The sequence below is a fragment of the Porites lutea genome, chromosome 13, assembly GCF_958299795.1.
Source record: "Porites lutea chromosome 13, jaPorLute2.1, whole genome shotgun sequence".
Taxonomy (NCBI): domain Eukaryota; kingdom Metazoa; phylum Cnidaria; class Anthozoa; order Scleractinia; family Poritidae; genus Porites; species Porites lutea.
Genome location: NC_133213.1, coordinates 18222324 through 18239316, shown reverse-complemented (window position 1 = coordinate 18239316; position 16993 = coordinate 18222324). Strand labels below are relative to the sequence as shown.

General features: G+C 39.1%; 1 protein-coding gene across 1 annotated transcript in view; it reads right to left on the bottom strand.

Moving 5' to 3' along the window:
- LOC140922705 (serine/threonine-protein kinase TBK1-like) overlaps positions 1-16993 on the bottom strand; it is a 31970-nt gene that overhangs the window by 6265 nt on the left and 8712 nt on the right. Inside the window, exons 6-21 of the mRNA XM_073372711.1 lie at positions 16493-16583; positions 14708-14770; positions 14518-14612; positions 14207-14317; positions 13348-13465; positions 12730-12794; positions 11774-11903; positions 10881-10950; positions 10022-10080; positions 9478-9569; positions 8486-8587; positions 7935-7993; positions 7048-7124; positions 2642-2760; positions 2369-2445; positions 859-997 (exon numbers count right to left, since the gene is read on the bottom strand). Coding sequence (XP_073228812.1) covers positions 859-997; positions 2369-2445; positions 2642-2760; positions 7048-7124; positions 7935-7993; positions 8486-8587; positions 9478-9569; positions 10022-10080; positions 10881-10950; positions 11774-11903; positions 12730-12794; positions 13348-13465; positions 14207-14317; positions 14518-14612; positions 14708-14770; positions 16493-16583 — 1467 coding nt within the window. The remainder of the gene's footprint in view (positions 1-858; positions 998-2368; positions 2446-2641; positions 2761-7047; positions 7125-7934; positions 7994-8485; positions 8588-9477; positions 9570-10021; positions 10081-10880; positions 10951-11773; positions 11904-12729; positions 12795-13347; positions 13466-14206; positions 14318-14517; positions 14613-14707; positions 14771-16492; positions 16584-16993) is intronic.

Genomic DNA, 16993 nt, shown 5'->3' with positions numbered 1-16993 from the left:
ATAATTTATATGTGCTCATTAACGTTTTGCCACCCAGTAATTTTGTAGTTTTTAATTGCTGCTATTTTCCTTGATACTGATTGCAAAGAGCTGACAGTTGAACAAACTCGGCTGTATAAAATAACCAGCTTGTTTAGTTTTTGAACCTAATTGAACCTATACGGCTACATCTTCTATGGGCTCACTGGTATGCTAATGAGCAATGTGAAGAATTACGCAGATCGAGCAGGATGTTAGCGATAACAGGCTCCCAGATCTGCATAATTCTTCATATCATACGAGAGCCGAATTCATCTCGTAGTCAAAACATGATGGCATTCATATAGCAATATTTTTGACGTATTTCTTTTGTTCAATTTTAGTCAGAAATTCCGCTTTTCGTCTTCGGATAGCCTCTGCTGCGAGCAGAGGCTACAATGCCGCGTTGTGAACTGGCGCGAAAAGTAACCTCTGTCCCCAGGGTATGAACTCTTTCGATAAATGTTATTCAACACAAACCGTTTTGCTTGGTCATTACCTACATCTTTCAAATACGGTCAGCGGCAGCTGGTTATGGAAAATAGGCCATTTCCAAGTCTCCCCGGGCCTCTGTATCAGAACAAGGTCAAGTGCTCAGCCTCTGATATGGAAGCGATTTTTCATTCTCATGCAAGTAAAACTCATTTTCACAAGAAAGGTTGAGCACTTGGCCTCATTTTGAAAGTGAGGGTTTTTGGAACTCCGAAGTGGCCTATTTTCCAGAGGTTTGGAGCTTATCAGAAAAACGAAAAATTTCGAATGAATAATGATTACTTATGTAAGACCAGACAAGGACAGTATCAAGGTTTTTAAAATCCATCTACATGTAATAACAATTACTTCAGCCACTGAACAAGCTGTCCATGTAATTCACTTCTTTTTCCCAGAGCTTCTTCTGTTACCCTGGTGACCTTGTCGCAAAATTCTACGACCTTTTTCCTGTCAAAACCATGTCTCTGTTCATCTCCGTAGGATAATCCTAAAATTAATATTAAAAGAAAAGTCATTAAGTGAAAGAAGATCATCGCAGTTATAGACGCAACTTTTGCAGTTGCGAAAAGGAAGCTTGAAATTTCCTTTTCGCAACTGCAAAATTTGCGTCTATAACTGCGATGATCTTCTTTCACATTCTCTCTTTACTCCGCAGTTCACACTTATGATTTTCATATATTCATAACGTTAAAAAGAACAATGTTACACATGAAGTAGCCACTGCAATACACGAAGGCAGCGACACATTTTGCATAATGTCGGGATATGTTGTAACGATTCAAATGAAAGCTACTGAGGAGTACTTTCCTGTGGTACTGTTTATTATGCTCTGCAAGGTGGTTCTAACTTTTGAGTCTTTGGATGAAATCCTAAAGTGTGACCATTCAAATGAGAGCTACTGAGCAGTACTTTCCTGTGGTACTGTTTATTAGGTTGTACAAGGTGGTTCTAACTTTCAAGTCTGTGAATGAAATCCTAAAGTGTAACCATTCCAATGAAAGCTACTGAGCAGTACTTTCCTGTGGTACTGTTTATTACGTTGTACAAGGTAGTTCTACCTTTCGAGTCGTGGATGAAATCCTTTAGTATGACAACTCAAATGAAAGCTACTGAGCAGTACTTTCCTGTGGTACTGTTTATTATGCTGTGCAAGGTGGTTGTAACTTTTGAGTCTGTGGATGAAATCCTTAAGTGTGACCATTCAAATGATAGCCCATTCTATTTATCGCGTTCTTTTTCACTTAGCACTGGTCCAACTATCTGAACGCCTGGAACAAGCTATTGCTGGTTGTCAGTGCCGCGCCATTCAAAATGGATCAAAATAAAAACAAAGCCATTCAATAGAAGAAGTCCAGAATCTGGGAAATGAAAGGATGTGTGATTCAGGTCAGGGAAATATTTCGTATAACAAGATATCCGAGGAATTGTTTTACCCAGATATATAGAGATTTGTATGGAGACGCCACGCTTGTTCCCACCTGCATGGCCACCAACATTATCTACAAAAGCGTGAATTTCTTCTTCGAGGAACTCGTAACATTAAAGTAATACTTTTTCTAATACTATTATACATGACCTGTTTAGATAGCAAAGTTCCCGAAATAAGCAATAAACAATTATTTTTATTAGCAATAAACAATTATTATTATTATTAAGCCATTTTTTTTAACCTAAATGACAGCTCTCTCGGCTGTCAATGCCGTGTCAAGCAAAAGCTTAGAAAATCAAGCTTATTCTTTCACAAAACCAAGAACCCTTTTGAAGCGAAAATTTGTGTGAAAGCAACTGAGCAGTACTTTCCTGTGGTACAAGATAGTGACTTGTAACCTCGAGCCAAACTTACAAAGCCAATACTTACTTCGCTGGTGCTTATCTTTTCTAAACATCTGATAAATCTCTTCAATACGAGCTGTGTACGTTGAAACCACATTAAAGCTAAAACAAACAAACAATCAAACCAAAAAGATGGAAAAGATAGATGAGTTCTCTTTTATTGTCGAGCCGTTGCGGTTAATTAATTGTTTAATTGATACCTACATCCTCCCAAAATCTACAATTCACTTTTCTTTAAAACACAAAATAACTCAGAATATAAAACTGCCTATTTTAAAAGACAATCAACGTTTCTTACAAAGTTTGATTTGCTGTGTCCTTCCGGAACTGTTGTAAGAAGGCCAGAAATCTGTCGTTTTCTACAATTTCGGAAATCAGAGTCTTGAATCGATCCAACCCTTGGTTAGTTTTGTGCAACTGTTGAGAAAGAGAAATAGATGCAATTTTAAAATCAATAGGTAATGAATTGTTTAAAAGAAGCATGAATTTCAGTTGTCTTTTTTACTTACCAAGTTTAACAAGCATAAAAATTTCAGAAAAGAAAACGTTGGATTGAAACTTTCGCTATATTCGCTCGATTTTTTTCAGCGCGCCGCCATTTCTTTTAATAACTACATTTGGTCGACGCTCGAGTAAAAACCCTGTTTTCACTGTCACGCCATCAACAATAAAAATCGAAACCATTCAATACAGAAAGGCCAGAATCTAGGAAATTGAAGAGCATAAAAATGCAAAAAGCCTCGCCAAGAATCAAGTGTGTGATATTTCATATGCGAGATACGCGGAAAAGTTTTGACCCAAAATCATAAAGCTTTCTTTGGAGATGCTGTGTTGGTGTCCCTGCGAGGGCACAAAATATGGCCACCGGAAACCAACAAAAACATTAGTCTTTGAGTTTTGCTACAAACGCGTGAATTCATCGCTTGAGGAACTCATAAAAATTAAAGAAATATTTATTTGAAAGAAGAAATGTTTAGGTAGAAAAATCTTAAAACATCGGTAACATTTTCCACCTACGTGAGAGCTTTCCCTGCCAATAGCTTAGAAATTCAAGCTTCCTCTATCGAAAAACGAAGAACCCTTTCCAATTGAGCATTTGTATAAATAAAGGTGTTTAGCTGCTGTGATAACTCATAAAAGAACACTCAAAATAATCGATAATTCCTTAGTTTGAATTTTGGTGACATCTTGAGTGTGGAAGCCGAGAATAACCAAACGTCACGGTCAGGTAATGCGGGCGGGGTCGATCGCATGTGGGAGCCGTCCGAAGAACAAAACGTTCTTGCTTTAACGCTGTGATTTGCGTACGTTTCACTCGACAGAAGGTCAAAGCGCACAGAATCGGATTACGAGTAATACAGGATACAATCGCATAATTAGATTGCATTCTGTGCTTTCAACTGGATACAATCGCATAAAAGGATTGCCCTCTTTGCTTTCAATTGGATACAATCGCATAATCAGATTGCCCCCTGTGCTTTAAACTGGATACAATCGCTTAATAGGATTGCGCTCTGTGCTTTCAATTGGATACAATCGCATAATCAAATTGCGCTGTGTGCTTTCAACTGGATACAATCGCATTATCAGATTGCGCTGTGTGCTTTCAATTGGATACAATCACATAATCAGATTGTCCTCTGTGCTTTCAATTGGATACAATCGCATAATCAGATTGCGCTGTGTGCTTTCAACTGAATACAATCGCATTATCAGATTGCGCTGTGTGCTTTCAGTTGGATACAATCGCATAATCAGATTGTCCTCTGTGCTTTCAATTGGATACAATCGCATAATCAGATTGCGCTGTGTGCTTTCAACAGAATACAATCGCATAATCAGATTGCGCTGTGTGCTTTCAACAGAATACAATCGCATTATCAGATTGCGCTGTGTGCTTTCAGTTGGATACAATCGCATAATTAGATTGTCCTCTGTGCTTTCAATTGGATAAAATCGCATTATCAGATTGCGCTGTGTGCTTTCAATTGGATACAATCACATTATCAGATTGCGCTCTGTGCTTTCAGTTGGATACAATCGCATAATCAGGTTGCATCCTGTGCTTTCAATTGGATGCAATCGCATTATCAGAATGCGCTGTGTGCTTTCAATTGGATACAATCGCATAATCAGAATGCGCTGTGTGCTTTCAATTGGATACAATCGCATAATCAGATTGCGCTGTGTGCTTTCAATTGGATGCAATCGCATAATCAGATTGCGCTGTGTGCTTTCAATTGGATACAATCGCATAATCAGATTGCGCTGTGTGCTTTCAATTGGATGCAATCGCAAAATCAGAATGCGCTGTGTGCTTTCAATTGGATACAATCGCATAATCAGATTGCACTGTGTGCTTTCAATTGGATGCAATTGCATAATCAGATTGCGCTGTGTGCTTTTAATTGGATACAATTCCATAATCAGATTGTCCTCTGTGCTTTAAACTGGATACAATCGCTTAATAGGATTGCGCTCTGTGCTTTCAATTGGATACAATCGCATAATCAGATTGTCCTGTGTGCTTTCAATTGGATAGAATCTCATAATCAGATTGCGTTGTGTGCTTTCAACTGAATACAATCGCATTATCAGATTGCACTGTGTGCTTTCAGTTGGATACAATCGCATAATCAAATTGTCCTCTGTGCTTTCAATTGGATACAATCGTGTAATCAGACTGCGCTGTGTGCTTTCAATTGGATACAAGCGCATAATCAGGTTGCATTCTGTGCTCTCAATTGGATGCAATCGCATTATCAGAATGCGCTGTGTGCTTTCAATTGGATACAACCGCATAATCAGATTGCGCTGTGTGCTTTCAATTGGATAGAATCCCATAATCAGATTGTGCTCTGTGCTTTCAGTTTGATACAATCGCATAATCAGATTGCGCTGTGTGCTTTCAATTGGATGCAATCTCATAATTAGATTGCGCTTTGTGCTTTCAATTGGATACAATCCCATAATCAGATTGTCCTCTGTGCTTTCAGTTGGATACAATCGCATAATCAGAATGCGCTGTGTGCTTTCAATTGGATACAATCCCATAATCAGATTGTGCTCTGTGCTTTCAGTTTGATACAATCGCATAATCAGATTGCGCTTTGTGCTTTCAATTGGATACAATCCCATAATCAGATTGTCCTCTGTGCTTTCAGTTGGATACAATCGCATAATCAGAATGCGCTGTGTGCTTTCAATTGGATACAATCCCATAATCAGATTGTGCTCTGTGCTTTCAGTTTGATACAATCGCATAATCAGATTGCGCTTTGTGCTTTCAATTGGATACAATCCCATAATCAGATTGTCCTCTGTGCTTTCAGTTGGATACAATCGCATAATCAGAATGCGCTGTGTGCTTTCAATTGGATACAATCCCATAATCAGATTGTGCTCTGTGCTTTCAGTTTGATACAATCGCATAATCAGATTGCGCTGTGTGCTTTCAATTGGATGCAATCGCATAATCAGATTGTGCTCTGTGCTTTCAATTGGATACAATCCCATAATCAGATTGTGCTCTGTGCTTTCAGTTTGATACAATCGCATAATCAGATTGCGCTGTGTGCTTTCAATTGGATGCAATCGCATAATCAGATTGTGCTCTGTGCTTTCAATTGGATACAATCGCATAATCAGAATGCGCTGTGTGCTTTCAATTGGATAGAATCCATAATCAGATTGTGCTCTGTGCTTTCAATTGGATACAATCCCATAATCAGATTGCGCTGTGTGCTTCTAATTGGATGCAATCGCATAATCAGATTGCGCTGTGTGGTTCTAATTGGATGCAATCGCATTATCAGATTGCACTGTGTGCTTTCAATTGGTTACAATCGCATAATCAGATTGTCCTCTGTGCTTTCAATTGGATACAATCTCATAATTAGATTGCGCTCTGTGCTTTCAATTGGATACAATCCCATAATCAGATTGTGCTGTGTGCTTTCAATAGGATACAATCCTATAATCAGATGTGCTCTGTGCTTTCAATTGGATGCAATCACATAATCAGATTGTGCTCTGTGCTTTCAATTGGATACAATCTCATAATTAGATTGCGCTCTGTGCTTTCAATTGGATACAATCCCATAATCAGATTGTGCTCTTTGCTTTCAACTGGATATAATCTCATAATAAGATTGTGCTCTGTGCTTTCAATTAGATGCAATCCCATAATTAGATTGTGCTCTGTGCTTTCAGTTGGATACAATCGCATAATCAGATTGCGCTCTGTGCTTTCAATTGAATTCAATCCCATAATCAGATTGCACTCTGTGCTTTCAGTTCACTCTTAGTGGAAGACTGAACATTCATCCAAACTTATAAATACATAGACGTTGTCACTAAAGCTTCACTCCTAAGACTCTACTGGAAAAAAAAAATTGAGGGCGTTACATGCAGCGACATGTGCTAGAACCACTTTTCAAAATTTCTATACATTTGTCTCAGGAGCCCGTATGTGCTCCTGTTTGACTGTAAATATTTATCTTCCTACTGACTAAAATTTCCCCTGGTAAAAATACAAAATCTAATAAACTAATAAAACTTCTTTTGTGATACTTCAACTAGTTGATTTGACCTTTTGTAGTTTATAAAATAAACTTTTTATAAAATTTGACTACTGGCATTCTTGAAAACCAAAAGGGTTAAATGAGCTGCTTTTGTTATCGATATTCCCATCAATAATCCCACCTCTGTCTCACTCTGCTTTTTAGCTTCTGTCCATTTCTTTATAGTTTGAACTTCTTCTCGAATTGCTTCCAGCTCACCTTCAAGAGAATACAAAGGTTTTCAAATACACAAAGAGTTAGAAAGACTCCACGGGGGAGGCGGTGGGGGGGGGGGGGGGGGGGAGAGTGGGGTACTCGACCAATATTTGGGTATTGGTGATCCGCTGAGGGTCTAAAAACCCTGACCCTGTAAAGGACAAAAAATAAAATCGTAAAATTCATACCGCGTTTAGGACAACACCCTCAATTTTACTCTATTTAGGACAAAGGCCAAATCTGCGCCACCTTGTTTTTAAGCCATTTATTGGCAATTGCAATGGAGCAAATCATAGCTAATAGATCGGAATGGTTATGAAACCCGTCAGACTCCTTTGCTATATGTTTTTGTGGACCTGACGGTGCACACCGTTCAAAAGCATTCCCATCATTTTGATCATACTGAACAATAAAAACGTTTCGTTAATTTATTCGGTGGCAATTTGCCAACAGAAAACAAAGGATTGTGCATCTTCAGGGGGCTTCCAACATAAACTGTAGCACTGTTGTTTTTATATTTGATGTTCGTTGTCTTTCATAACCAGTCTTCTCTAAAAACTATGAGTAAATTCACATTATAGTCATTGGTTTTGTAGGAGTATAAACAAATCTCATCCTGTTTATAATTAGGCCAGATTCGCACACAATTATATAACCTGTTAAGGACAGAGAAGTCAAAAACCATACCCTGTCCAGTGGCACATCTCCGTATACGCCACATAAAGGGAGTAACCCTCCCTCCCGGGGGGGAAGACGACAAATCGTAAAGGTACAAGCACAAATTTAGAAAACAAAATGATTTGTTGGTCTTACCTTGTGGTCCTGAAAGTGTTGACAAAATCATTTCAAAAACCCATACCAGATGATTTTGACTACAAATAGAATAAAAAAGATTTTATTGTGGCAAAATATTTTTCGCATGTTACCTGAACAAAACAAAATTAATTGGAATTTAACAAAAACATTACTGCGTCCTTAAATAAATTTGTAGTCTTAATTGGCCGTATGATTTATGAAGTAATATCACCATCTATGTAATTAACGTTTTTGCCACCCCGCAGCAATTTCGCAGTTTTCGATGGCTGTTACTTCCTTTGTTATTACTTGCAAAAGCTGAAAATTGTAAAATTGCGCAAATTAACCAACTCTTTCAACTTTTGAATTTAATTTGAGCAAACGGTTGTGCCTTCTATGGGTTAACTCGTATGCTAATGAGCCAAAACGTAAACAATGACGTCAGCAAAGATTCGTCTAAAGATGAGGCAACGAAAACGTTTGGTTTCTTTTACTTGCTCCAATCTAATATTACGCTATTCACAACTAGGTAACCAACTGAAAGTGGTAAGCCTGTGGTCAAATGATACCTGGCAAAGTAAACTTCAGAGGTCTGCTTGAGTGAGGCCCACTGTGATTCCACTTCTTTGCAGAAAGACACATATAACATCATCTCCTTCTTCAAGTTTTTGCTGAAACAGAAAGAAACCGACCTTAACTAATCTGTATATCACATTTGGTAAGAAGGGATAGCACAGTGGTAAGACAGACCATGCAGCCTCACGAATGTCGTGACGCGTGGTACGCACACAGGCTACCCAAAGCATTGACGCTCGCACAGGACACCAAGAGAATTCCGGACTCCAACAAATCTCACAGTTGTTCTGATCCTCCCTTCTGGTAAACTCTGAAGCTTAATGTTATCAGTAACAAAATTCTTTTCAGTGTTCGTATTTTTACGAGCAGGTACTTAATTCTACATAATCTTAATATTACTCTTCCAGCGCTGGATTATCAGAGGTATTCCTTCCATACAAAACAGGCAGGGAAGCCCGATTAGGTTTACACGACGGGAGCCAAGTTGTTTCAGACTTCAAGAAATACTAACCGCAAAGACATTCTTCAAAAACGTTACGGCAGATAGGTTAATTATAACATTTTATATTTTCTCGCAAGATGGAAGCTAACAGTGACCTAACAGTAAACAGCATTAGAGAGAATTAGAGACGCGTTTTACGCAAACGGCAGGCGTCAATTTTCATCACGTTGACAAAGTTTTCCGTTTACTTGTCTTTTAGTCGTCATTACGTCTACTTAAAAATTAGTAACTTCACGTAACTTTTATCAATAAAAACTGTTGTGGACTGTTTTCACTTCATCTGCTCTTTTTGTATTTTGAGAAATTCTCAACTTGAATCTGACGTTTGCCGTTTGTCGTAAACGTGACTTAAAATCTCTCCATTGTATTTCGCCTGAAACGTCTGGATCTTTAGACAAATTCTGCCCATTAAACCGAAAGAAACATATGGAGAAGAGATTGACGAATGTGGATTATGATGTAGGGGCTTCATAATCCACTTACTGGATGCTTTCAATGGTAATCATCATGGCTTTTGTAGCCCTCGAATACTGCAGGACGGCGTGTTTACAGCAGTGTGCACGATTTGCCATCATCTGTTTCGATAAATGAAAAACATGTCAAATTACAGTTACAAAAGTGCGGGTTAACAGACGACAAAAAATAACGAGGGCCTAACTAATTTTCTAGCGTTCTATCCGTCTTTTTTCCCGCCCAGATATAGACTTAAAGACGAATTATCCGTTTCAGACGCCAAACTATTCGTACACTAGACTCTATGCCTCAGACCGAATATTTTGTCTCTAGTTCCGATTCAGCCATTGCTATTTCGCTCTAATCCAGCTACAGCCTGTTTAAACGAAAATGCAATAAGCAACAAAAAACAAAGGCGCGGTGACGAGCTAATCGTTAAAATTTTTTAAAAAACCTTTGTTTTCGCTATAGCTCGGTCAATACATCCAAGCCTCGGGTCTGAGATTTCCCTGTACTGACCGCACTCTCGGTTAATAAGTGCTACACAAGTGAAAGAACGCCGAAATAACGTAACCTTGGCAATTGCAGCATCAGTCTCCAGAGTGCCCTGCTCAGGTAGTTTGGGAAGATTTGCTGTAAAGAAAGCATGTAGTTAGATAATAGCAGTTTGTTCAGTACAGTAGAAACCCGCGACTGAGAACCTGCCGGCATTTTCCCAAGTTAGCCTAAAAAGGTTCTTACATAAATGGTATAATAAGCACAAATTTAGGCTGTGTAGGTTCTTAAATAGGTTCTTATTTTCTGAAGAAAAAGAAAGCATGGTAGCTATGAGTATTTCGTGGTATATTCAGTTTATTCCTATATAAAATCATTAAGACTGCTGTCAACGTTTTCCTAAACACAGGAGGCTTTTTGCAGATGCTTTTTCAAACTATACTGCAAGCTTATCGCCTCTGTAGGTGTCTGGATAAAAAATAAATTAAATTCCCTTCTCTCCCTCGGCTTATCAGACTGGTTTGCATGGGTAATTTGTTGACTGACAAACCATTTACCGTGGTTTTAGCCAGCGGCACACATTTGCTTCAAGTTCTGATTGGTCAGTATGAATTTCTGCTTGTATTCTAATTGGCAGGTTTAATTATTTTGTTCTTGATGTACCACAGTCAACCGAAAATGGCTGGAAGTAAGACGTTTCCTGACGTATTTTGTGAAGAAAAAGTCGCAAGCGTTTTCCCGCGCTTAAATCCCGCTGCACACATTTGCTTCAAGTTCTGATTGGTTCATTTAAATTTCTCCTCGTGTTCTGATTTGCTGGTGTAACTAATTTGTTCTTCATGTGCGAAAGTCAATCCAAAGTGGCTCGAAGTAGCTCGATAAAAGCTAACATATATATCAGTTTGTACGACTAAAACATGACATAACACGTTTCTTACGTATTTTGTGAAGGAAGAGTCTGTCCGGGGGCATGTTATCACCACCAATCATAACCATATAACAATCGTCCTATAAGAATTCGAAAGAATAAACACTTGTTAGGCACAGGATTACAAACACGTTAAAGAAGTTAAAATAATCCTTCAATCCTGGGATGGATAAATCCTGACTCACTGACTCCACAGAAATTGAAAAAAAATCTGTTTCAGTAAATTTTGTTTGTGCGCGCAAAAATATTTACGATCAAATAATCTACTGGTTTATAGGATAATGTTCCCGCAGTAAGATCTATATTTTTGAACTAAACTAGTTTAAAAAGTTCAAACTTTTTCTATAAGTTCTACGTTTTGCTTCTAGCATTCAAGGTAGCAACTCTGATTTAAATTCCTATGTTTAGCGATTTTTGCCCTAAATTCACGCCATTAGAATATCTAAAGGCGATAGAGCCAACACGTTCTCTTAATAGACACCTCTATCAGACAAACAAATCTTTCAAATGTTCATTTAGGAGTTGACCCCTGCGTTCTTCAGTAACTAATTAATTAATTAATTAAATGGAAACGTAGCTCCCCTACCAATACTATCCACCTTGGAAAAACTTGGTTGGAATTAATACAACTGACCACTCCAGAAAATACCATAACATACCATAATGGTCTTTGTTTGTCAGCCCAAAATTTTGTATAAGCACTGTTTTCAATTTCTCTTGGGGCATTTTAACTCCCAAGAAAAACTGAAGACAATGCTGATGCAAAATTTTGGGGTGACAAACAAAGAGCATTATGGTATGTTATGGCATTTCTGGAGTGTTCAATTAGCAAATTTCCAAAAATCACGAATTCTCTGACATTGTTGCTTTCTACCTGCTCTACAGAAGCAGAAACACACTTACTGAAGTGTCCGGGTACGACGAAGCAGGCGCCATAGGCTCTGGTTTAAACTCCTCGTATTTAAACATCGGCTTCTGTTGTGCCGCGCTAACGCCAGTCTGTACGGCAATAAGCTCCTGAAACTTGGCAAACCTGAAGAGATTTAAATAAACACCAGTAAATCTAAGAGGACCCGGAGCACGTCAAATAATCACATGCTACCTTGTTCTCACTTACCACGTAGACTAATCCTCTGTGTTTGTACATCGCATGAAACACTCTCACTCGTGTTTGATATATTACCTCTTGATTTTGGATATCAGGCCCCGGTTGTTCAAAAGGTGGATAACGCAATCCATCGGATGAATCTCTATCCAGCGGATAGCGCAATTGGTTTCCCTAATACTTATCCAGTGGATAGTGATTTATCCGGTGGATAGCGCTATCAATCTTCTGAACACCCGGGGCCAGATGACAAACTAATGGGCCACTTCCGAGTTCCAAAAACCCTCCCTTTCAAAATGAGGCGAAGTGCACAACGTTTCTTGTGAAAATAAGTTTTACTTGCATGAAAATGAAAAATGATTTCCATATCAAAGGCTGAGCACCTACCCTCGTTTTGAAACAGAGGCCCGGGGGAACTCGGAAATGACCTATTCTTGTGTTTGATATATCACTTCTCCGTATGTATTGGGTATAAGATGAAACACTCCTTCTTGTTATTGACAATTTACTTCTCGGTGTTTGGATATCAGATGAGACACTGCTTCTCGTGTTTGATAAATCAATTCCCATTTTCTGGACATCAGATAAAAATCCCCTTCTTGAATTTAGTATGTTACTTCTTGCGACTCGGTGTTTCGATACTGATCGGATGGAACACTCCTCGTGTTTCAAAAATGACTTAAAACAACACCTCTCGACCTTTAAAACAGTGCGATAGCCCCCATAAAAACTACATTAAAGAGCTTCGACTTACGTTTCATTCGGCTTGATGTAGATCTTGTGAAATGAAGCCGAGTGAACTGAATACACGTCAATAACCTAATAAATGATGACAAAGAAATTAAAAACAATTTTTCCTTATCATACAAAATAAGTTCCATATGCAAGTTCTGTTTAAAAGGTTTCATTTGAAGGTCATATAAAACAATTATGCCCACGGCCTAAAAAAAATACAACTTCACATTATCGAGCCATAATTAATTAACGGTGGGGTGGGTCCCTTTGAGTAACCGACAAAAAAGTGGATTTAAAGCAAGGGGTAGAAAAAAAGCCCTCTTAAGATACATGATTTCAAGAGAATAAGATACTGTTTTCAGGTGCACAATTTTAATATGAGCAGTCCCTCTTTTTTCTGTAGTCCGTCGAGTAAAACGCGAGACACGCAAATGGCCACGCGCGTGACTGATGGACAGGCGTTTCTTCTCGGACTGCCGCCCTCGTTTCGCACGTCTCGCGGCTTCGCCGCTCCCGCGCGTGTGCATTGCTCTCACTAAATCTGAAGAAAAAGACAGGCTGCTCGCAGTCTAGATGTGTCAGAGAATTCTTCATTACATCACAGCTTAATCAAACCTAAGTACAGCAGAGCCCATACCTTTCTGGATAAAATATCCTGGACGGCGGCAAAGAAGGTTTCAAATGACATTGAGGTCGAGGTTGGTTCTGATTCCAACACCCCAGCTAATACAGGAGTCAACAGGTCTTTTAGGCCCCTGAAATGTAAAAGCGAGTATTAATAAGGCTCGGTAATCCACACGTTCCCACAGCGAAAAAAGAGTTGGTCCGATGTTGTTGCTATACGCTATCATTATAAATTATTGCAAACACCATCAGGTGCAATAATGTATGCCGACTTTTAAATATTGCCCAGTACGGCTTTATAAGATTTTTTAACTACTGGATTATACGACTACGCGTGCGACAAGTTTACAATAATTTAGGGTATTCTTTTTCAGTTAAAAAACAAATTTGATTTCTTAGCTTACTATGATATAGGAAAAAGGGTTAGTGTCACGATAGTCACTTTGTTATTGAATCGCCGTCAAGACTAATGATAGAGACTTTTAGATTCTACGACGAGTACGAATACGAATACGAGATTTTCACAATACTAAGTATTACTCACGCGTGAACCAGCGTCATTTTGGCGGGAAAACGTGGTAGCCGTCGTCATTCTACTACGAGTTTTAACGCGAATGTCGTGGTCGCGAAAACAAGATATCAAATGTTACAAGTTTTATCATTTTGCGATGGGGAAAGCGCGTGACCTCCTTCACTAAAGGTAACAGTGCTAACTTTTTTAGTGAAAAATGGTAAAATAAGGCTTTCCGGGGAGTCTATATTTTGAGAATACGCGAAAAAAATTCAAGTCAAATCTCGTACTCGTAGTCGTTCTCAATACATCCTTGAATCTAAAGGTCTCTTAAATGTTATTGGAATATATAACGACTTACTGTGACAATCGAGTGTGTTCAGGGAGCTTGTCACTCCACTCGATGTTGTCTCCTTCACTCTTTTGCACTCCCGAGATGATACCTGATTTCTTCTTTGACGTTATGATGTGCCTAAGGACATCAAGGTGTACTTCACTATCTTAATTCTACGCAAAAATAATGATCCAATTTACAGCGATAACAATAATGATAAATATCGATGGAGACTGTGATAAATAATTAAGCGAGCAACAAATAACAAATCAAATTCACAGTGTATTATGAATATCGATGAGGACTGCGATAAACGGTCAACACAAAGGATTGCCTACATGGTGTCCCTGTTCTGTCGTCCGCCGTATGGCCTGAAAGGTAACTGTCCTGTGGCAATGTGGTAAAATGTGACACCAATACTCCACAGGTCTACCTGAAATACAAAGCCACAGAGATACCATGTTATTTTGTTGCAAAAGACTTTGTAACAAATTATAGCACCCATGTCATAAGAACCTTGACACTTACTGTTGCACTGAAGGCCTTGTTACCATGTTTACGTAGAACACCTCTTTCGTAAAGATCTGGGTGCTACAATAAATATTAAAACAGAGTGAGTTAAAAATGAATCAAAACTAAAATAGGGAGAGTTGAATCAGCCAGTACAACCGTGGCAATGAAAGTGTACATCGCTATAAACTAAAGGGTCCCCAGTAGGATTTTTGGGATACGGGATTTCCCTTATTTGAAGCTAGGGATTCGGGATTGACAGAATGCGCAGGAGGTGGGATACCAAAAATAACCGTCGGGATTACAGGGTTGCCCGAAGTTTTGGGTCGAGATTACGGGATTGACGAACCCTATTGTAGACCCTCAGACAAGTCTAACCTCCTTCATTTTAACAAAAACCAAGTTCCGCGTTCTTACAAGCATTAAAAGCGTTCAATTGGCCACGTCCTTGCTATAGACTAGTTGGTCCTTAATAGTATTTTTGGCGGGAAACAGTATTTCCCTTATTTGAAGCTCGGGATTCGGGATTTTAAAGCAAAATCGGGGTGAGATCCAGGATTGACGGAATGCACGGGAGGTGGTATACCAAAAATAACCTTCGGGATTACGGGATTGCCCGAAGTTTGGGGTCGGGATTACGGGATTGAAGAACCCTATAGTGAACCCTCAGACTAGTCTAACGTCCTTCTTCGTTTTAACGAAAACCACGCTCCGCGTTCTTACAAACATTTTACCATTGTTCCGACCTTTAACACTACGCAATCGAAGACGTATACCTACAGACAGGTTTTCGTTACCAAGCTATTTCAGACGCCTATGCGACGCTCAGTAAAAGGATTGACATTAAAAGCATAGTATTACACGTGAGTAGCAAGATTTTCAGCAATTTCGAAACCATTCGTTTTTGCCCGTCCACACATTAAAATAGACTTCCATACTTCTCCCTTCCCATAAAACTCAATGAAAAAACCTCCGCTTTGATTGTTCAAGTGTGCACACAAGGCAAAAACGCATAAAACGTACGCGTTTTCAAACGAAAACAGGTGTCGCGTTGTATTACCCTTCGTCAGGAATATTCCAGCTCGCTCTTTTGTATCCTGGATTTGGACCACTATAGCAGCCGCAATCAAGTTCAAGAAAAAGAGGAAAATTTGCGCGACGTTATGTTTCACGTATTCCTTAATACGTCCTATTTAATACGCTATGTTGATACGCATATCGAACAGTCGCTTTGTTCACAGTATAATGAACAGCATATTGGGCCGGCACGATTTGCGTCTTTAAGCTGACTGCGACACGCGTTGTGGAGATGGTCGTGATGGTCACCACTGGCCATGAAAACACCGCTCGTCCACACGGCTGATTTAAAATCTGACCCAAAATGGCGTCAAAATCACACAAAATCTGCCTGTGGAAACACTCTTGATACCTCATTTTAAAAAACACTAGAATGCAAAACAGTCCGTATTTTTGCGTATTCAAGTACGCGCGATCAGTCAAACAAACGGTCTGGAATGAGGCTGAAAACAGAGAGCGAGACTGCGGAGAGACGCTAAAAATACGGTCGGTTTTTTTTGTCTCGCCTCACACGCCCTACGGGCGTAAGACTCCTACGCCATGCTTTATCGACTTCTTTACTGATTTTGAGAAAAAAACCGACTGTTTTGCAGTCTAAAAAAACACAAGACAAGATTACCATTATAAAAATATCACTTCTCTGACTCCACCCAAGGACCATCAGCGTTTCGACAGTACAGCTGTATTCAGCAAGGAAATTAATAGGCAATAATAATGTTGACTCACCAGATACTCCTCTGTCCCATAAATGGACATAAATTCTTCAGAACCTTCAAGCTCCCTTGCAGCACCAAAATCAGTTAATTTGTATACAAAGCTGAAACAGAATAGTTTTTACTTTTACAATTTTCAGAATTCAACCTTAAAAGACGAGTTTTGAGTTTCCTCAGACGGCCACAATGCAACAGGGACTGGAAGGACATTAATCATCGGGATCGACTTAGAGAACGGGATTCGGGAAAACGCAAAACCTCTTGACAGGATTTGCTAAAGTCTTTGTATGGGATGCAGAATAGACCTTTTTACCGATACGGCGGCCATATTGAATTAATTCGATTTAAGGAGTATTATAGGATGCCCAGGGGGCATGAGCACATTTCGTTTGTATTTTCGAGCGCTTTTCGGGACATTTTTTCATAAAGTTTTCTTGGAATAAGATTGAAATGGGAAAAAAGATCCTTGTGCCGTGTTTGGATGTAATAATGATGGCCTTTTCCTAGTTTAGTA